The sequence below is a fragment of the Lissotriton vulgaris genome, chromosome 5 (assembly GCF_964263255.1).
Source record: "Lissotriton vulgaris chromosome 5, aLisVul1.2, whole genome shotgun sequence".
Classification (NCBI taxonomy): Eukaryota; Metazoa; Chordata; class Amphibia; order Caudata; family Salamandridae; genus Lissotriton; species Lissotriton vulgaris.
The window spans coordinates 1,149,390,408-1,149,413,463 of NC_141693.1; the positions used below are offsets into that span (position 1 = coordinate 1,149,390,408).

Consider the following 23,056-nt stretch of genomic DNA (forward strand, 5'->3'; position numbering starts at 1 on the left):
AAGCAGCAAACCTGTATATGATGGTGTTGTTGAAATCTAGCAGAGTTCTGAGAGCGTACTCTGTTGGCACGTTGGAATTCAAGCAGGGGTGCAAAAGCGATCCCCATAAGTGTAGGAATCATATTAGTGAGGATTTGAAAAATAGCTTCCTTCTCGGATTGTTCCGGTATTCCAATATTCTAATCAATAGAAACAGGTAGTAGTGGTTTAGTTTTCACACCTCGTTACGAACAAGCGTTCTCTGTGGGTCCAGAATAAGGGACAGTACTACCACAGGTGTTATGTACAAACTGGATCAAAGAATCCCAACTGTATACCATGTTTATATAAAGGAAAAGTGTTACTTCAACAAACGGCTGTTTGTTGAAAAAGAATTGTCAAAGTGGAATGTACATAAGAAAACAAGATTGCTGAACCTGTTAATAAATTGTACCCCCATTTATACTCAATCCCTACTGTTTGGAATTCATACTATAGTCGACACTAAATTAGTGCTTTGGTGTTCCTTTACATAAACATTCCAATAATTCTGATATTGTCTATCCTGCTTTGATCTTCCAGATTAATTGATTTTTGTCGGAGATACTAGATGCCTTGGCTAGGTTCAGGGAGCTTGTCAAGTCTTGATACGACAACGCATCCGTCCATAAGTTGCATGCATGATTGGAATTAGTTGACTTTGCTCCTTAAAGATTGCCCTTCACGAATAGTGGCAGACACTGCAATATTTACTGAACTGATTGAGTTTTTAATATCCAACAATTCTCTGAGTAGAGGGTCCATAGCTGTTCTGGGATATCCTGTGTATTTGCCATAGCAGATGAAGCTTCAGGGTCATTAGGGTTGGTTAATAATGCTTCGGAGTATAGCAAGTGTCTGGCCTACTTGAACTTCGACATAGAGATATAGAAAGGGGGGGGGCTTTATACTGAAAGTGACCCTCGGTCCACCTCTCTCTCTGTTCCCTTGATAATGAGGTCTTTGAAAAGGATCCAGTCTGAGAAGGCACGTGACGTGGGTGTGGTTAGCTTAATGATAGTTCTCATTCAGCCCTGATGAGGTATCCCAGGCGTTATATTTTCTTATTATTCTAGAAGGATATGACAAAAATAGTATATCATCAGCTTGTCCCCTTGTCTAATATGGGTGTGCCTCAACTCAATCCATACTGAGAGTGGGTTAAGCAAAAATCAGTCTAAAACTGCGGGAAAATGAAAGTCACAAAGAGGGAAAAAGATTGTCTCAGACCTAGCAGAATTTGATGTATATTTGATGTCCTCATTGATTCAGGAGTCGGAAATTATGTCTTTGTTAAAGCATATTGGGCATTTTTCCAAGATGGTCGCGCGGTTATTGTTCTGAAAGCACATGAAACAAATCGATGAGCTGCACCGCTGTATGGCAACTCTCTACGTCAGGAATCAAAGCTGCAGGTGCAGCTTGCCTTCCGATCCTCTATACGATCAATTGTTTCAGAAAAATGAGGCTGGAAAGTGTAGAAATCTGGCAAGGCCTTGCCTTCCTTCTCTGAGCCTCAGAGGAGAGCCGCCATTCCCCATGGTATCAAGTTCTGCTCCCTACAATTGTGAGCTAAATGAAAGGAAATTCAGGCAAAACATTGGAAGAGCTACGGACACGCAAGTGGCATTGCAGTGTGCTAAATTCTATAAGATAAACTTGGAGTAGGCACTATTTTTACATAGTTTGAACCCACTAACATTTGTTTGTTATGTACACGAAATATGGGAGGGGAAAATTCCTTCAAACACTTAAGCACTTTCATACTATCCTTGTTAAGGAGAGAGACTCCCAAAAATGTTAACTTTGTGTAGTCTTTTCCCTCTTACACTCAAACAATTGCAAGCAAAAGGTCAACAACAATTCTCTCTTTTGGCTGCAAAATCTCCTTCCTACATGTCTCCAAATGTTACAATAGAAGCAAGGTTTGTGGGCAAGTAAAATATCTTTTGGAAAAAAAAAACTATGCATATCTTTTTAGTAATGCTTCTAAAGACTGTCACGGAAAACACATGGACATTAGGAAAAAGCAGCTATTTGGAAAAGGTAATGCTGTCAAAGGGGTGGCCATTTTGACAAGGCCAGCAGTTTGATAAAGAGCAGCCATTTTGAAAGGAATATCATATTAAAATGATTGTTCTTTAGAAGGGGCAGTTATTTTGAAGGACGAAGTATTGACATGCCTGATGTCTTCTACAAAAGGTGCCATTTTGAAAAGATTGTCCATGTTTAGGTTTGCCAAAGAAATATTTTAGAAAAATAAACAAAACAGCACCACAACATTTAGAGAATGTAGATTGCCAGAAATCATTAACTAGCAAGAGCATATAGGATAGGACTATCTACAGTACCTTCCTCCAGCTCGGACCAAAGTTCTCCTATGACATTTTCCACCAGAAAGGTCCGACTCTGACGGTTACGCCGAATGTGCTCCTTGGCTAGTGAGGAACAGAGAGAGAGAAAGACCAGAGTGAGACAGCATGATCAGTCTATTAGCATATTTAGCATGCAGTGAGAACAGATAAAGGATGATAGAGAATAGTATCATTACAACTGCTTATTGCACAGGAGATGTGAGCAGACCCTTTACATTATTTAATACAATTACATGTGCTCTCTCACCATGTTAAGCTGTTCACTAGAGATGGTCCCCTCCCTTCAACACCTTTGCGTTCATTGTTGGCCTAATAACTGGAGCTATTCAAATTTCTGTCTGGCTACATGTTCAGAAGCCCTCTAAAAGAAATTGCAGGACTCTGTATAATATATATATATATATATATATATATATATATATATATATATATATATATATATATATATATATATATATATATATATATATATATATATACAGCTCAGCCTCGGAAACGTGATATCCAAAGAACTGCACTCGTGGAAACCAAAGGATTGCAGTGCTCACACCAAAGTTTTAATCACACTTGTTGACAAGTGTGATTAAAACTTTGGTGTGAGCACTGCAATCCTTTGGTTTCCACGAGTGCAGTTCTTTGGATATCACGTTTCCGAGGCTGAGCTGTATACCTTTGCGGGTACCCATTACCGCAAACTGCACCCGCTCGCGAGTGCCCTGACTCTTCAGTGGGACAGGGAGCATCATATATATATATATATATATATATATATATATATATATATATATATATATATATATATAATATACAGGGAGTCGAGGTGGGTCCACTGAGCTGGAATAGAGTAGGCTCTTAGTACATATGAAAAAACCCAGTAATAGAAACTTTTAATATGCAAGTATGGTCTCCTTGTGATTTAATACGCTGAAAGGGTCAAGGTGGTTATGGGATGGGGCAGGGAAGAAAGTTAGGGTTGTAGGTGAGATGGTAGCTAGGTATGTTGTGGGGGGAAACTACTGCTCCAAAATACTAACTATGGTCTGGGCTTTCCTTACATTTTTAAAGATTTTTGGCAGATACAAAATATCTATTATACCACACAAAACTGCAAAATTAGCCAAAGCGATTTTTAATTTAAATAAGCGTAGATAATATTACATTTGTAAGTTGCCTTGCCCTATAATCCCTAGATAAAAATATCTGCTTAACAGTACAAGCCGCTCCTCAGACAACAGAGATGGGTAACACTTATACAGTAATCGTCACGAAATTGATATCTTTACTAGAAAAAACTGGCTTTGATAGATACATCAATGGGTTTAACTTATGTCTGAAATGTTGCACAACATGTTGAAATTTGGTACCGGTTATTTTTCATCCACACTATAAGGTAGAGGATGTGAATGAGGCAACACATAGACACCTAAGTCAGAAATATTTAGTACAGTACGTATAGTCTGTCCTATTTTCAGTGCTTATTTTGTATGGATTTCAGTGGTGTTAACTTGATGTTTTCCATTCCAAACATTTTGAGATCAGTGCTTATCAGTGTTTTTTCAGCTGCCTAACCGACAAAATAGATAAGTGTTTTTCCAGTGTTTGCAAAACATGTTTTTTTGCAGTGTTTGTTCTAAATCAGATATGTAATAGAAAAGAGATGAAATACAGGGTATGTAGTGTCTTCCTATTGGCAATGTGTCAAATGGATTTGTGTCAGGCTGTTTGAAGCATAGAAAAATTATGCATTACACTCTCATCTAATTACCCCCCCTCACATCTCATTACCTCTCACGCTAGCTCTGCCAGGACTCTGTCTGGTTTGCATGACTATTAAAGGGTTAAAAAAATTGAGTGCTATATTCAAAACCGTAATAAATTATTTTACACTGTTGGTGTCATTCACCACCTCTTAACTAAATCTTATGACATTGTAGGGGTGGTTAACACTGCTGAAGGCTTAATACTGGATGAAAACTTTAAAAAAAAATTAGACCAGGTCATCTGTAGCTCTGTGTTCTACACTGAAAGTTGAAGCTTTTTCATACTCACTACTGCTTCTTTGTACTCTTTGCCTGAATACATTAAAGTGGTGCTGCTGTTGTGTGGACATTTATATGAGTCAAGTGGTCAAATGACAAATGCCTCACTTTAAATCAGTCCTGACCTCTTAAAATGCATCATATTTTATTCTGGGACTTTAGATTTTGTGTTAATATTGTATATATGGGTTCAAAAACACCAGCAGTAAACAGTTGGACAAAAAGTCAAGATTAGATGACGGTAGCACAATGTGGAAAGGCTTGGGTCATGTTTTTAACCCTATGCCATGTGCATGGTAAATATGATGGCGCATATTGGTCAAGATTATTATGAGTCAACCATTTTATCAATCAGTGAAACAGTTCAACATTGCCAAAAGATCAAATACGATTTGAATATTCCCAGATTCTCTGCAGTGCATAAAATAATTGGATTACACCTAAAAACAGATTGTGTGAGTCCTGCACTTTTAATCTAAGCACACAAAATTGGAGGAAACAAAAAGAAAATATATTTTTGTGACATCCCTTAACATAACTCAAGCAGAAAAATCTTTCACCAGTTTTTCTTGCTGTTGCCCTGTATAACAATGTTATATTGTGTTGCCCCCTTCAGAAAGAAATAGAAAATGTCTCATTCTCTGTAACTTTCCTTTTTTGAATGGCATTTTAGTTTGTGGTTGTGCAGGTGTCCATCAGTGTCTGTATGTTTACAATGATCTGGGCTGTTCCCCTTTCGGTGGGATTTTAACAGTTATAATAAATGTAAGCCTAACACAGAATAGCCTTTTTATAGCTCATAATTTTATAACTGATCTGGAAAGAAGAGACATATCTGAAGTTAGAATGATTGCAAGTAAGGCCTAAAATGATTCAAGAGCAACTGGAAACCAGGTCAATGAAATTCCCAAACAATGTAATCGACAGATCTTACAGAGACTCATTTATGAGGCTACTTATGGCGCCGGAGCACCGGATTACCACTTTTTTACATTCCGGTGGCGCAATGTGCCCAGGCATATTTACAAGGCCACGTACAGCCACTTTTCATGGCTTTTCATGGCCTTGTAAATATATGCCTCTTTAATACAGAACCGCTGTGGGTGACGAGCTCGTGGAGAGGCACCTGCACGCCTGGAGAGATACTACGTTCCAAGGATATGGCAGCCTGCTCAGCAACCCCAAATAATGCCTTATCTCTGCTTATGACAGATAATAATCTAGAAACACGTGTCCAGAGATGGCCAGCACTAATCTGCACCCACCTGGTGAAACACTCTAAAGACTTTGCAAGTGTACTCGCTTGTCGGACTGCATCTACCATGATGCTTAGGGGCGACCCTGCTGGGAGGTGAAGCAGTGTGCTCCCACACCAATTTTCTACTTGAAGGCTCCCTCGAGCCGCTGTGGGCTGACGAGCTCGTGGAGAGGCACCTGTGCACCTGGAGAGATACTACGTTCCAAGGATACGGCAGCCTGCTCAGCAACCCCAACTAATGCCAAATCTCTGCTGATGACAGATAATAATCTAGAAACACGTGTCCAGAGATGGCCAGCACTAATCTGCACCCACCTGGTGAAACACTCTAAAGACTTTGCAAGTGTACTCGCTTGTCGGACTGCATCTACCATTATGCTTAGGGGTGACCTTCCTGGGAGGTGAAGCAGTGTGCTCCCACACCAATTTTCTATATTTTGTGTGCTGAACTATTTGGTTGGTTTTGTTTCTTAAAAATCAAGACTTGGATAATACAAAATGTAGTATGATGTGGACTCGCAATGCTAAAATAGGCATTGGTCCTGTACTCTTGTCAATCTCATTTTCTCTAAAAAAAAACTTCTAGGTGAGTGTCTTCTAGCAATGTGAGACTTTCATTCCTTAAATAAGTTTCGTGGTAATCTTTGACAATATGCAATACAGGAACCCAATGTGAAGGGTTCAGAGACCTGGTTGGTGTTTTATGGTTACTGCTTACTAAGTCAGTGTGTACCAAGAATGTAAGAAAGAAAAATTTCTTTCTAGAGTCCCCTCACTCACCGGGGTTGCCCCACGGTGACATGCTTCATCATTGGGGCCATCCCAGTTCTCTACGAAAAGGGGCGTGCTGCGACAAGGCGACTACGCTGGAGCACTTGTTTTGTGAGATGACTATGTGTGGTGTAAGTGTGGTGATGGTGGAGTGGGTGTGTAATTAAAAATACCGTGCTAGTGGGCCTCAACAATGTATTTTGCTCCTAGTGTGGTATAAAGTTAAAAAGGGGTAACACTGTATTCTAACTTTAATTGAGCTAGATCAGTGTTTTGGTCGACATGTTTCAAGCTCCCCCAAGCTTTTCATCAGGACCATACAGGGTCCAGCCCTGTATTTCCACTCCTATATTCCAATGAAAAGTGTTTTTTAAAAATAAATACTAGTTATTTATACTATACGCTGTTAATAATAAAACATGCGTGTTTTCTGTACATACGGTTTGTATTTTACTCGTAATGCTGTAAAAGAGAATAACAGTTGTTTAGTGGCAAACACCCCCCTTTCAATATTCTTTTTCAATATAATTTGTGATGTATGGTGTCTATTCCAATATTTTTAAATGAGGCCTGAATAAAGTTGTGCATTGTGGTAGCATGATTCCTCTTAACATACATTGTATACAGCATTTAAAACCAGGGTTTAATTTGAGCTGGCGGTTTCCGGTGCTCGGCACTGGCACTTAATTGTCAGCACCAGCACTTGAAACTGTATTCCACAAGATAGCACTGTCTGGCTAATTTAGAGATAACAACAACAGTTAATTATTTATTCAATATACATTAAATTAACTGCTATCCAACCCTTACCCTCCCACCAAGCCATTCTTATAACTTAGGGGGCCTGGAATATTCCAAATTGTCACACTTGTAGGGTTGTAGGGTTGTAGGGTGATGGTTAGTAAGTGTGTTGTCACTATCATTGGTAGCACTGGAATGGGCAATGTGTGGTGCAAGCTGAAGTGTCCTCCTGATGAGAGCCCTGGCACCAGGCGCGTAGCTATGCACTCTGCCTGCCACCCGTGGCGGACCCATGCCTTTTGCCACCACACGCCGTGTTGAAGGATGGGGGGTGCTAGAGAATATTTTTGCCGCTGCCCCCAAAACCTGCGCCGCCGGGTTACGCGTCTTTGTTCTTTCTTGCCTCGGGGAACAGGAAGCACAGCCAGGCCCCACTGACCAATGTTGTGATTGGTTGGCACACAGGCACCCCAGACCAATCGCAACACTGCAATGCAGCGTTGTGATTGGTTTTGAACATCCTGGTTCGACGCTCAAACAGGGAATGGGGGCCTGGGAATGTTCTCCATGCAGGCTGTAATGCAGCCTGCATGGAGCACAGGGAAAGAGTGCATGACTTGTGTTGGCGGTCCGAGAGTCATGACCAAACAGTCATTGTGCACTTAGGAATGGACAAACCACTCCTTCCTTGCTCCAAGAGCAAAGCAGCAACCTTCAAAGCAGCAGGAATCATCAAATGATAATAACTGAAAGTCTGTTATTACCATGTTATGTTTCTACTTCTTGCACTGCTTAAAAGCAATGGGGCGATGCTTTGGAGGAGACGCCACTGCCACTATGTGCTCTAAGATGTCACTGTGACTATGAGAAATATACAGATCACGGGGCTGTGTGCTGATCACATGTGAACCTTACCTCACGCTAATGATAGGACGCAATTTGCAGCATCATTTGAACTGGTTTTCTTCGGTCTTTGAGATAGGGCGCCAGTGCATGCATCTTTCTTTCTGTCTCACCATAGTGACAGTTTACATGTATTGAGTGCAACTAGAGATTATTTTCTTTTTTGTTTGTCTTACTAAAACCCTGGCTGAAAGTTACTTTTCTGGCCCCCATTACAAATGCTGCGCTACTTAGATAGGGCAATAGCAGGAGTTACCAGCTCCAATGGAAATACCCGACCTGCTGTATCACTGTGGGCCCGGTGGGTCTCGTGCACATCCAGCTGCCGCTGTGTCCACTGGCGGACCAGGAGCGGAGGAGGTCCATGCAGTAAGTCGTGAGGGGGTGACACCATGAGTTACCCCACCGGGTGACACCAACCCTAGTGACGCCACTGTGAAGATGAATAGTAGGAAATCTCACTACAGGCACAATGTAAATTGTTTGCGTAATCCTGGTGGCAATGGCAAGTAATGCTACGATTTTGTAAAACCTTCTTCACTTCAATGACCAGGATACTGAAAACTCCCTTACAATGAAGAAACAGGAAACGTCTCAACCAGCCTCATGATTCCTTTGACTTTTGATTGAGGAACACATCAATCATTTTTAAGGAAATACGGAATCCATGAGGTGGCTTTTGCGAAGGGAAGTGAGCAAAATCTATTGGGATCTAGTGAGTGTTCCTATAGATGAGAGTCCCATAACAGACTGCCAAGCCATGCTGAATCACAAAAGTTCTCAGGCAAACTTACATTTTCAATAATGTTTCTTTATGAAGGGACAAGGGTCCTGATATTATTGCAATTGATTATTGAACAACAATTCCGTGAATATCAATCAGTGAGTCAGAGCTCATGTGATGCCACTTCTGCTACCACCATCATTTTGGTAGAGTGGCGCCATTGAGATTTCCGAACTACTCGTCCATATCAGATACCTGAGGTCCTTCCAATAGAATTTGTATTTTTCTGTTAACAAACAGAACAAAGATGTATACCCTAGTGTAACACTACAGCCGCATGGAACTAGGAACCCCACCAAAAAAACAACATTTCTTGTTGGTATCCTAGAGACCAGGAGACTCCATCATTATTTGGAGACTTGAGTTTTCTTTCACAAAGTATATAATTCACATATGTGCAGGTAAGAGGCCACCCAAGTGCAGAAGCATTCTGTACAGAATAGCTTTAGTTGCAAATACAACACAGCACATGCAATAGATAATGGTTTGAGTGATTGACATATTCCTAGAGAGACAGATTAAGGAGTAATGGGAGAGACAGTTAATAACGTACACAAGAAGACAGTACATAAATTATCAATATATATTTTTAACACATTTACATGATGGATGGGAGAGAACATTAATTGGGGGGGGATCTTCCTAGGTTAAGAGACTTCAGAATAAAAAGGCATGTAATTCAGAGCTATCTAGAAAACCAGCATGTAGAGGTTGTGTTCCTGAGCTTTAGGGATTGTGTTAAAGGGTACGGGTGTAGTATATTGAGTAAGAAGAAGCAAGATTCTTTACAGAGGGTTTTAAGAACAGACAGACGCGCAGGTTGGCAGAGCACAGAGGATGCGAACGGTGAATGTTAGGCAGAAGTGTCCGCAAAGGAAGGGGCGAAAGTCCATGAATCACTTTGCAGACAATCGGGGGAGCTTAATTTGGGCTCTGCAGCTAGTAGAGTGCACCCGACTCATAGTCAGTACAAAGGAGGTAAACTGGTCTCGTGGAAGGAAGAAGAGCACTCAGCACTGAAATTCAGCAGGCCCACAAGCAGACTGCTCCAATATATAAGTCACTTAGGGCCAGATGTAGGTAATCTCGATTTACCTACTCTTAAATACCGAATCATACCGATTCGGCATTTAAGAGTAGGTAAATGGGATGTAGGTAATTTCACTTTTGAGATTACCGAATCTCAATGATTCGGTAATTACAGAATCAGTATTTACCGATTCGCGAATTGCCATTCATTCCTATGGGCCTTGAGGACCATAGGAATCAATGCCAATAGGTAAATACCGATTCGGTAAAATTACCGAGTTTGCAAGGGGGACAGGGTGTCACTTTGACACCCTGTTGCACCCCTCAATTGTGCATGGGTGCACATGTTACTGACATACATGCCCTTAGGGCATGTATGTCTGCAACATGGCACGTTTTTAAAGCAAAAAAAATGCTTTTTGAAGGGTTTTCATTATTCACCACCAACTTCTAGTTGGTGGTAAATAACAAATTCTTAAACCCTTGTAGCACTGATTACAGTGCTACCTACATGTTGAATTACAGAATCGGTAATTTTACCAATTCGGTATTTTACCGAATCGGAAAAATTACAAATTCGGTAAAATTTTTGATTCTGTAATTTAACATGCCCCTACATCTCTCAATATCCAAATACCGGCCGGAAACGGCCGAAAATCGGTATTTTCAGCCGCTTCCGACCGGTATTTGGATACCTACATCTGGCCCTTAATGATGAAACTATTGGAATTGAATAGGAGGTTTGAGCATTTTGTTATGTTGAAGAGCTGATATCTTTCTGTCTATGTTTACTCTAGTGGGTGAGGGGGAGAGCAATGAAGATATGAGGTCGAAATTATATTAATGGAGTCGATTGGGACGGGGAGGAGACTGGAAACAAGATGATCTTCTGTTGGAAGAACAGAGCATAAACTTGTCTGATAACAGTGAAACTGCAGGAGATTTGAGAGATAAGCTAGGGTGCTAAATTAGAAAAACAGAAAAGGAATGTGTGGTAACAGTAAAATGGTTTAAGGAAAGCTAATGGCGTTAATAATGTGCTGGGGAGATAGTGTACAGCAGGATTCGTACAGGGGTCGACCAAATCAAGGGCGTAACCCCCACACACCCATCTACTCATCTACTGGGGCTCGCTTAATGTTCAGTCACGTAAGGTGCCACACTTTGTGAACATTCCTGTCTGTGGAATAAAGTTATGGAAAATGTACTTTGCTGATGTTTTAAACTGTGCATGAAAGGGGAAAAATGCTCCAGTATAAGAAATTTGGGCAAACTACAACCCGCCACAAACCATGCACTCTCACCCGCATAAAGAGCTGGAGCAATTTTATAGCATCTTCCAAAATATGATCGGTGAAAAAGGGAAGAGGATGCATCTCCTACTTAAAGTAAACACTCACTCCAACATACACAAGCAATAGCACATCAATAGCTTCTGACAAACCTGCATATCAAAACCATTAATAACATAACAGTTTACAAATACTACTCATAGACATACACACACACACACACAAGCATACACAAAAGAATGCATCAAAACAATTTATTGGATAAGTCGCCAATGATGAGCCTCAACAAACCTGCCTCTTCTGGCTAAACAAAGTACAGAGTTAACCAAGCTGGAATGTAAGAAGCATTGGCAAAGGCAATAGGTTTCACCTTAGGGACCTGTTGGCTTTTCCACATTGTTTTAGCCATGCAGCACAGTATCCCTGTCCCTTTTTTTGTTAGCTATCCAAGTTGGATTGATAACTTAAAAGGTCAAAAATATGTTCAAAAGCATTTTCTTTAAATCGAGTGCGTAGTAATAGTAGTGTGGAAGGCACACTAGAGGGGGAAGCAACACCAGGGAAGCAGCACTGGGGGTGGGGGAAAGGGCACAGCTGGGGAGGAAAGCAACTGGAAAGAAAAATGGGTGTGCGGGTGAGGGGTGTTAGCAAAATGGGAGACTTGATTGGGGAAGCAACACATGGGCCGGGGTTTTTGGATCCAAACAAAGAAAGAAGCTGGTTGGAAGAAAAAGCAAGGCTGAGAAGGCAAAGCAGGAAGAGTGGGGGTAAAGCACCCACAAGAGAGAATGAACACAGAGTGTGACGGAGTGAGGAAGACGAGCAAATGAGGAAGACAGTTGGAAAACATGTGTACTCTTGTGAGTGTTTAAAAGAAAAGAAAAAAATAGCATACTAAAAGCCAAGCAATGGGAGGGACAAACACAAATGGAGGAAGGATGCCACACCCATGCTAACGAATAAGAAGCTTGCAAATGAGCGTGACATTTAAGACAATCAATGATAAGTAATGGACAGGCCCTCTGCCCACTCACAGTTAACAATACATTTTGCAAAAGACAGAGCATGCCAGACTAAATAAATGGTAACAGACTTTGAGACACAAACAGAATGCACTACAACCCGCCCTTGCATGATCATGTAAATCTTATTCTGCCCATTAACTAATACAAACCATCACTAAACAATAACTTGGACTGACAGATTTTCTCTTTCCAATACAATGAAAACAAACCACATAGTCGCCAGTCAAGGTCAATCTCAGGACCTTAAAGATTGCTCAGACAAAGTCCAATAGGACAATATAAACAAAATAAGAAACAAACTACAAGGTGGAATGAAATACAATCTCATTAAAATGATGTTGTGAGTATAGAAACAGTTTTTTTCTTAAAATGGCTGTAGATATTGTGTACTATGGCAATAGTATTTACTTTGATATTCGAACTGTAGTATTGTGTCAATTAATGCACATTCATCTCTATACTTGTTTCTAATAAGGCTCAGGTGAAATTTCCATTATCCTGGTATAATATGTAATTTTGTGTTATGCTTTTTACAGAAAATTCCCAATTTTTTGTCATTACACCACATTGCATAATAATAGATTTAAACTTGTGTTTTTTTCACTATTTTTTAAAGTGAAATGCATCTTTACATCTAAAATGGCCACCAGAATGCATTTTGCGCTAAATTATAGCGTCAATTGCCAGTACTGCATATTATGGGATCCCATGTGTTTTTACTGAGTTTTCATGAGATTTTGCACAATTATGCAAATGAAAATTACAAAGATTTTATACCCCCCAATTTACAATAATTAAGTTTTAGGGACAAACTTATTTCCACTTTCACAGTACATTATGTTTAGCTACATTTTTATTGAAAGAAAATTGTTAAAGGAAATCTAGGGCTCTTCACTGATCTAGGAAAAATAACTGTTTTTAAAAGCATACAAATGCCTCTTAAAAATAACATGTTGAAAAGATGGTACAACTGCAGTCAGTGCTAGAGTATAGGGGAATCCAGCGGGATCTCAGCAAGTATTATTGATCTAGATTCTAGGGGCCAGATATACACACATTAGGAAAACTGATTTCCTAATTGTGAATCTCTCCAAATCACAATTAGGAAATCAGTATTCCTAATGTATGAAACTCATTCAGTTTCCTTTGGGGGTTCCTTGTGGGTTGCGAATCGACCTACCTTATAAATATTAATGAGAATGAGGTGTGTTACAGTTTGCGACTCATTAGGAATCACACCCATCACAGGGATGGTGGCCTACTGGGGTCAGCAGATTACCATGTCTGTGACTGCGTTTTTAAATAAAGCAATCTTTTATTTTCTAATTGTAGCCTGTTTTACTTAAAGGGAAATGGGATGTGTTTAAATGGAGAAAAAGTAAACCTTGAAGTTTCATTCTTAAGATTAGGCAGTGGTCCAGAATTTGGTCGCAAACAGTAATTCATATATACCAATTTGGAAGGGACAGCCTAAACACGCCACTTCCAAATACCAAATCGCAAATGCAAAATGCGATTCAGTAAAAGAAATCCTGAGTCACATTTTACATTTTGTACATTTGAATAAGTATTTTTCTAGTCTGTGAATCAGGCCATTTGAGATCGGATAAATGCTTCGTGCATCTAGCCCTACATTCAGAAGGGGCCAGAGTAAACAATACCATTTCCTCAATCTTGCCATGCCTTGGTGCAGTGTGCGATTACTGGGACTATCATGGCGCATGCTGTGGCTCCTGCGTGAGGTGAGAGAGGACACTTAAGAGAACCCTTAAAGGACAATCAGCTGCTCCCTTTGTCCACAGGGCTGGACGCAGTTTTCTGACAAAGGATAACAGCTGGAACCCAACCCTTTATGTCTAATGCAGCCTATCACAGCAAACAAAGACGAACAGTCTTTCACTTCACAAGGTAGGAGACAACGATTTGCAAATGGTTTTGGCATTTTCATGCTGTTTGTAAGTAGTGTGGGCCTTTACATGCCATGCAGTTTCCCGTACAATCATGTCAATAATCATTTATTCAACACTTAGTGGTAAGTGTTCATAACTAACCAATTGAAATCATTTAAAAAGCTTAATATTTGTATTTGTATGTATTTATAAAAACGACTCATGCTTATTAAATAAATAATTGGAAGAACCACAATAAGAATTACATTTAGTAGGGGTTAGTTTTCGAAAGAGATTGATTTTCCGTAGAACCCGGTATAATGCGTACTACCAGGAAGTAGCCACTAGATGGCAGGATAGGAGCATTTATTTAATGAACATGTTGTAGAGACCCCCGAAGCGGTCTTTGAAGTGAGCAGTATGTAAAGGCCTGTTAAAGTAATCCGACATGACACACTTGTTTTGGTCTGCTGCAGAGGAGGCGTAAAAGCCAACATGTTTTATTTGTTTATTTATTTTTAAAAAACACACATCTCGTCTACTTCTGCAGCCTAAAAACGTTAAAAACAAGCCAACTCGTCTACATATCGCCTGGCAAATCATTGGATGCTGTTTAGGTATCCCATTGTGACTCTTTACTTAGCATCCTACAGTGCACTAACTCTGCTGTGGTGATCATAGCGAACCCTGGGCCAGAGGTATTATTACACTTGTTGCAAAAATTGATCTCAATTTGTGACCATGATTTTTGCTTTGAATGCGAAATTTTGCGAAAGCCTACGTAGTAGGTTGGTTCATAAAATTCCAGTTTGGAGTGGTTTGTACTCTGAACTAACTCCATAATATTCAGGGCACAAGTCCTAAAAAAAGAAGTGGGGGGACTCTCCAAGGTAGGCGTGGTCACAGGAAGTGACATCACAACAGGAAGTGACATCACAACAGGTAGTGACATCACAACAGGAAGTGACATCACAACAGGAAGTGACATCGCATGTAAGGCAGATCTATCGCGCAATAGTATATAAGTAAGCCCAGTCATTTCCAAAAATATTCAACCATTTGCAAACCTATCCATCATGTATCCTTCCATCTATCTTTTCACTCATCCATCCCTTCATCCATCCCCTCATCCATCCTTTCACTCATCCTCAATTATCCATCCATCCATCCACCCTTTCACCCTATCCATCTGTACACTTATCCATCCACTCTTCATCCCATCCATCCATTCACTCATCCATTCAGCCATTTACCCTTTCACCAATCCAGCCATCCTTTCACTTACTAATCCTTCCACCCATCCACTCTTTTAGTCATCCATCCATCTTCCCTTTCTCTCTCTATCGACCCTTTCATCTATCCATCTACTCATCCACTCATGAATCCATCCATTGCCCCTTTCACTCATCCACCTATCATTTCACTCCTTCACACATCTATTCATCCTTTTGTCCATCTACCCTCCCTTTCATTCACTCATCCATCCTTACACCCACCCTTTCACTCATAAATAAATAAATAAATATGTCCATTCATTCACCCTTGCACTTATCAATCCATCCATCATTTCACTCATCCACCTACCCCCCATCATCCACCCACCCACTCATCCATCCTTTCACCCACCCACCATCCAATCCACTGATCCATCCTTTCACCCACCCACCATCCACCCACCCACTCATCCATCCATCCTTTCACCCACCCACTCTCCATCCATCCATCCTTCTCCTCATCCATCATCCTTCCCCTCACCCATCCATCCCATCCATTTATCCTGCCCTTCATCCATCCATCCTTCCACTCCATCCATCCATCCATCCTTCCCCCTCATCCATTTATCCTTCCTCTCATCCATCATCCTTCCCCTCATCAATCATGCAGCTACCCTTCCACCCATATATCCAGCTATTTACATTTTCTCTCCATCCTTCCCCTCACTCATCAATCCATCTATCCTCTCTCATTATCCATTTATTGAATCTTTCATTCATCCATTCACCCTTTCACTAATGCATCCAGCCATCCTTTCACTTGCTCACTCGCCCACCTTTCCTTATTAATTTTGAGCTGAGCCCTTTTGAGAAGAGGCCCATCAAGAACTTCACCCTCGCTGCATGGGCCGTTCCAGGACTGGGACAGAAGCCACACAGGGCGGAGACAGGATCCACCACAGGGGGGGACAGGAGCCATCACAGGCGGGGGGAGGGGGGGGCTGGAGCCACCACATGGGGGACAGGAGCCATCACAGGTGGGGGTGGACTGGAGCCACCACATGGGGGGACAGGAGCAGGAGTCATCACAGGAGAGGGAACGTGATCCACCAGGGTGGGCACAGGGGTGGGCATGCAGTATTCTAGTATCATCTTGGGCTTCTCGCCCCCCTCCTGCACAAGACAACGATTTCCTCCACTCATGTAAATGTAAATATATATTTTTTTATATACAATAAAAAATTACAGAAATAAGAGAAGACAGGCTCTCTGTCCAAAATGCCATCCCCCACTGTGATGTACAGTACTTACAGGAGATACTCTAAGAGAACTGATTGAACTGATTGTCCTCCATACTTTGTAAATCAGTGTGGGTGCGATTGTGCCATTTCTTTTTTGTACTACATTATGCATGTTTGAAGAACCGAGGTTTGCTTACAAATTAGTGACAGTAATTAAGCTCTGTGAAGAGAACCACGTGCTGCCTTGGTGTAATCAGGGGTGTAATCTGGCCGAGTCTAGGATGTTTGGGGCCCTGGGTAGAAATGGAATGTGTGAGCCCCCCTCTAAATAGCAGAGACATGACACATTCAGGGCTGTTTGCATGTGAATGGATGCCCCCTGCTCCTGAACCTGCAGCCCCTCCCTCTGTCACTTTCAAGCACCTCTTAACAGCTCATCAAGGGCTGGAGGTGTGAGGGTTGCCATCCCGCTGTGCCGCTACAGTGCTGCTGGGGGTCTGAGCTTCCATACAGCATCGGAGTCAAGAAGGGAGGTGGGGGCAAGCTGTGCCCGGTTAAAATTACAGACAAATGGTAGGTGCAGGGGCGTGGTGACCACCGGCGTGCTTGGTAACTTCCCAGATTCAGCCAGCCACTCGCCCACCCGGAAATGCTTTATTTTCTTTGTGCGCGCCGCGCTCCCGTTTTTTATTTAATTTATTTATTTATTTATTTATTTATTTTCTGACATTTATAAAGCGCGAACAATTACCCTTGGGTGTCTCGGCGCTGGACTGCAGTAATGTCATTCCCTAGAGGTAAGGATGCGGCTGGTGTGCTACATTTATTGGTTAAATAACCACGTCTTCAGCTTTTTCCTAAACTGTAGGAGCGATGGACTGGCTTTAATGTGATATGGTAAGGTGCTCCAGATCTTGGGGGCCGCAACTAGGAAACGGCGGTCACCCCAAGTCACAGTTCTGGTACGTGGGACCACTAATTGGTTAAGTGCTGAGGATCGTAGCTTTCTAGCCGGACTATAGGGTATTAGGTGATCTTTAAGGAAGCGAGGCCCCTGATCCTGCATTACTTTGTAAACTATGCACATCGCTTTAAACTTTATCCTGTTTTGAATGGACAACCAATGGTAGGACCTTAGAGTATCTGAGATGGGTGCGAATTTTGGTTTTTTGGACAGCAAGCGTGCTGCCGCATTTTGTACCATCTGCAACTTCTTTGTGACTCTAGATTGTACATTCAGAAAGAGTCCGTTGCAGTAGTCTGCAGTAATGGTGGACTCGGTTTTGATTTACTAGGGTGGACGGTGTCCACCCTGAAAAACCCTCGGAAATAAGTGGGGGGATGCCGTCCACCCGCGTGGTACCCCGACTCGTGCCCTGATAATATTAATAGGGTAGGTAGCCAGCCTGAAAGGGTCAGGAGACTCCATGTTTGTGATTCAATAAAAAAAACTTTTTTAAAAAAAAATACAGCCCATTTTCCTTAAAGGAAACAGAGCTAACATAGCTACATTTAAAAAAGTTAACAATTTAAAAAAAATAAAAAGTTAGAATTGGGACCACAGGCTCATACCCCGCCCCACTTCGAAACTTTTATAAAATTCCGCATGGAACCCCTTCACTTTTGTACATATGTTACCATCACAATTTGGTTTTAGTTTTCCTTATTAGTCGGTTTAGTGATGCAGGACTGAAACAGTGGCAGGAACAATGGCTAATACTTACCACCTGCAAGGCCTGTTTATTATTTTCAGTAATATTTTGGCATATAGATAGCCTTAATTACATGGTGAACTCTCCAACTGGCAGATTTATCACTGGTAAACGTGGACTCAGAGAAGTGGCATAATGAAAGTTAAGGGCCCGCACCCTTGCAAAGTACATGGAGGGGACCCCTCACACCCCGGAGCTGGTCTTGAGCTCTCTTAGCTTTGTAGGAAAAAGAACTTCAGGCATTGACAGGTGGGGAAATATACGTATGGAAATTTAAGTAGAGATGCAGTGGGCAAGAACAGAGACCACCAGTGGAAGAAATGTGGGCAGAACATCAACTGTAGGAGAGCGACGAGACTGCAAAAGAAGAGCTTAACACGCAGGGACTTATGGGTGTTTTCAGTGACACACTAACGCATCTTAATGCGCTTGGCAACCACGACACCGTGTATTCTACTGCACTAACATTTCCTGTGTGGTTAGGATTTTGTTAAATTATATGAGGTCTGAGAGGCAAGTTGTAAGTCGCCAATGATGAACAAGAAATTAGTAACTAGTGGGCTCATGATAATCACAAGAATGTGGAACGGGCTCGAACAGACACAAGTCAGCTGAAGAGCGATCTCTGATGAGACATCTGACACAGAAAGAAAGAACTCAATAGAGTCATGAGGTGAGCATCGCTTGGGCTTAGATATCATAAGAGAGATGTGAAAACTGAGTATTGATGACTCAAAGACAAAGCAGGAAGTAGGTCCTGATGTTGCAGAGACAGGTAGGAGGATGCATTGATGTTATCAGAGCATCTAGGGGGTGTTGATACAGTGAGATGGTTATTTGTGCATTCTGAACATTACTTTTTGTTAAATGTCTTTAGACGAGCAGGGATTTTGTTTATTTACATTCCCAAATTCTTACCTTGAATAGATGTTTGTATTCCGGTGTAATTACCTTCAGTCTATTTGATAATCAATGAGTAGTTAGGGCTGGGCTGCCTACCTCGGGGTAAATCAGTAGAGGGTACATTTGAAATTAACATGTGTGTCAGCCCCTCTATTTAGGGCTGCCTAGAAGTTCTTCCTCATCTGAGCCTTTGGCAAAACTTCACTGGCTCCCATTGAGACAGAGAGTGCAATTTAAATCTCTCTGCCTTGTCTTTAAAACCCTTCATGGGATAGGGCCTGTGCTTTTGCGTAAGAAATTTGACTGGTACACCCCTACAAGACTGCTCCGCTCGTCATCAGCAAGACTTGTGAAGGTACCAAGATTTAGGAAAGTCAGGTCAGGGCGTAGATCTTTTGGGGTGGCAGCGGCAAAACTGTGGAACAGACTCCCCTGGGAGATCAGGCAAATCAGGGAACTCCTTTCCCTCAGGAAAAGTGTAAAAACCTGGCTGTTCCCCAAGAATTAGTTGGCCTGACCCTGTCTCTGAGTCACCTCTGCCTTGGAGTTGCTTAGCGCCAGGATGCCTGCAAGGTGATAGTGCACTCTATAAATTGAATAAATAAATTAAATAAATAAATCAGTGACCAACATACTGGATGAACATAGCTATAGGTATATAATAGTACACACATCAACCATTCACATTGTCTACAGAAGACACGTGACATCCCACAACACAGAACCTGCTTGATGGCACCCAAACCCAGTGACAACCAACACCAAGATTTCCCCGATTAACAGAGAGTCTATGTTTGATAAACCCAACATTGCTCAGCATTAAGGGACACTGACAGAGACATAGGGAGAATGAGAATCCTCATTGCGGAGATTCCGCCCGAGTGCAGAGACTCCCCAGCAATTCCGGGGCCTCCGCCACGAGTGCAGAGGCCCTTTGTGGATCAGGCCCATAGATTGAGATGAAATCATATTAGAGAGGCTAGGGTCAACCAGGAGGCAGACTGCTATATAGTTCACCATATGTGGATTACTGCTGTTGTACTGCTGGCCAGTGATTCCCACAAGTGTAAATGGTCTGCTATAATGTAGCAGTGACTCTGCCCATATTTGATTAACAAAGGCTATCCACACCCACATATTAACTGCACACGTTCTGCACTGCCTTCAGACAGTTATGAGCAGTTTTGGTCCCCAACATGTAAACTGGGGCTTCAGCGCCACCAAAAAGGAATTATTAAAGACTAGCAGCCCGCCCCAGCGTTGCCTGGGGCAGAAGGGGGCTGGGGGCAGTATTTCAGGCTTGCGTGCACTCCCGCCCCGGCCCCCGCCCGCCACGAGATTGTCTGTGTCCCGGCCTGAAATGCTGCCCCCAGAGCCTGAGCCTTACCTCAGCCGCATTTGTTCAGGGCCTACCTCCTGCACCGGCTGCCTCCCACCCCGACATTTCCCGTGTCCTAGAGCCTTACCGGAGCCGCCGCTCCTCCCCGCGCTCCTCACTTCACCGCCACTCCTCCACGTCATGACGCACCTGAGCTGCCGCTCCTCCCCGCGCTCCTCACTTCACCGCCGCTCCTTCTCGTCATCACGTACGTTGCGGCCAGCGCTACGTCGCGGCCAGAGCAGCGTCGCGGCCGGCGCTATTTTCAGGGCACTACTTTTTTTTAAAGTTATATTTTTAAATGTACGTTTTTTTTTTATTTTCTATAGCCTATGTCCATCTGCACACCATGAGGATTACAGCAATGTATTGGGTGTGTGGATTGGCGCTGTGGTTCCCGAGTTTACCTTGCCAAAAGGTTTGTGTTCTCTCTTTATAATAGTAGTATAGATGAGTCATGTGACAGTCTACAGATGTGCCCATCACTGTTAACTGTGACGTAATGTGACATTGTCACATTCACTGCCCTCAGATTGGCCAGTTTCCTTTTTTCACAAAATACAACCATCATATTCAGGTAATATTGTTGTACATTGTCAATAAAACGTTGATCAATTTTAGATAGTAAGATAGCAAGACAGGATGTAATGCTCCTATTATTTGTGAGGCCATAGGGCGTCATAACTGAGTGCGAGATACAACTTGCATGCATTATTTATCTAGCATATAAATTAAGTTAAGTTTAAATACACTGTGTAAATGCCACGGTGGTCGGGTCAGTGGGACTGTAGCCATTCAAAGCCGTTTTGCTGCTCAAGTCAATCATCTGGTGGAGGCGGAGCTTCCTGCAGTATATAGAGGCACCTTCTGGCTCCAGGGCAATAATCAGCTGCTCAGGATTGGCTGGCGAGGCCATACCTGCCTGTATGAAAGACAGCAAAGAAACAGAACAACACTCTGGTCAATACTTTAAAGCACAAATGAAAAAACCACCCACAGCACTGCCACAGAGTAGAGCTGCGCACCCGGTTGGACTCTTTTAATGACATCAGAATATTAAAGTAGAATATACACTGGAATGGTAATTTCTAAAATAAGAATATTGACGTCATAATAATAAGCATATACGGGTTGCTAAAGTATGAACGCTATCATGCTGATAGCGGTTTATATATTACTACATCATCTCAAATATTAGGCTCCATTGCATGTCGGGAAAGTGAGGACATTGCCACCGCAACTGGTGTTTCACGTACTCGATCAGTGTGACAACTGCCATAGCAACGGTGTTTGTACATATTATCAAATACATAAAATAAAGTGGTGTTTTATGAGGTAGAACAAAGGGCACACTAGTGTATTTGTGGTGCTTTACATTCTTGTAAACTAGAATGGCAACATTGGTTATATACTAGGAAAGTTTCTGTAATCTGATGGATAAATCTTTTACCTGAGCTATATGTAATATCGGTACTAAGAGGATGGTAAGTAACTTGCACCTGTCGAAGGGCCTGATTACGAGTTTGGCGATGCAGTGCTTGGTACGCCCTGCAACCAAAACCGTGGTTGGGCCACTCTACCAGATTACGAGTGTTTCTCGTGTCTGACAGGCTTTTTTTTTTTTTTAACATTCTCACAGAGGTGCCTTAGAAAACAGGCACCTCAATGGGAACGCCAAAAATAGTTCCTGCACGGCATGGACAGTAAAGTCCATGCCACGCAGGAGCTGGGGTGCATGCATATGGGGGGCACATGGTGTGCCTCCTGCTTGCACCCCACGGCCCTGTTTCCTCTCCGCCACAGTTTTCATGGCGGGCTCAGTGCCATGAAAACTGTGGCAGGGAGGAAACTCGCAGCATGCTTGGTGGGACCCCATGGCCCATCATCTCCCTGGATAAAACCGCAGCCACCATTATGTCCATCATATGGACCCCATTGTACCCTGGTCCCCACCAAGCCTTCTCTAAAGAGCCATGCTCACTCCCATCCTGAGCACCTCCGGGCTGAAGACGGCTGGAATGCCAGAAACCGGTCCTCGGAAGCTTGTTTCCGGTCCAGGGAAGGGATGGCTTGGCAGGTCGGGCTGGACTGTTCCCATGAGGCATAGGGTCAGACTGATTTGCATATGGCCATGTCTGAACTGGGGTGGTGTGGAGTGCAAAAAAACGATGGATTTAGGCCCAGATCTCTGTACTGGGGTGAATGTATGACATTGTTCTGTATTCTGTCCATCAACTGTGGTTTTTGCATTTGTCACCCCGAGTGGGATGGGTATGTTCAGACGTGAGTCCCATGCCCTCCACACCACTGGATTCAAGCAAGCCGGGCTGAAGACGGCTGGAATGCCAGAAACCGGTCCTCGGAAGCTTGTTTCCGGTCCAGGGAAGGCATGGCTTGGCAGTTCGGGCTGGACTGTTCCCATGAGGCACAGGGTCAGACTGATTTGCATATGGCCATGTCTGAACTGGGGTGGTGTGGAGTGCA

General features: G+C 42.5%; 1 protein-coding gene across 1 annotated transcript in view; it reads right to left on the reverse strand.

The window, feature by feature from the left end:
* The window catches only part of HSPA12A (heat shock protein family A (Hsp70) member 12A), a 420,841-nt gene that overhangs the window by 44,466 nt on the left and 353,319 nt on the right, over window positions 1–23,056 (reverse strand). The window contains exons 7-8 of the mRNA XM_086922909.1: window positions 21,323–21,494; window positions 2,370–2,456 (exon numbers count right to left, since the gene is read on the reverse strand). Of these exons, the coding sequence (XP_086779035.1) occupies window positions 2,370–2,456; window positions 21,323–21,494 (259 nt within the window). The remainder of the gene's footprint in view (window positions 1–2,369; window positions 2,457–21,322; window positions 21,495–23,056) is intronic.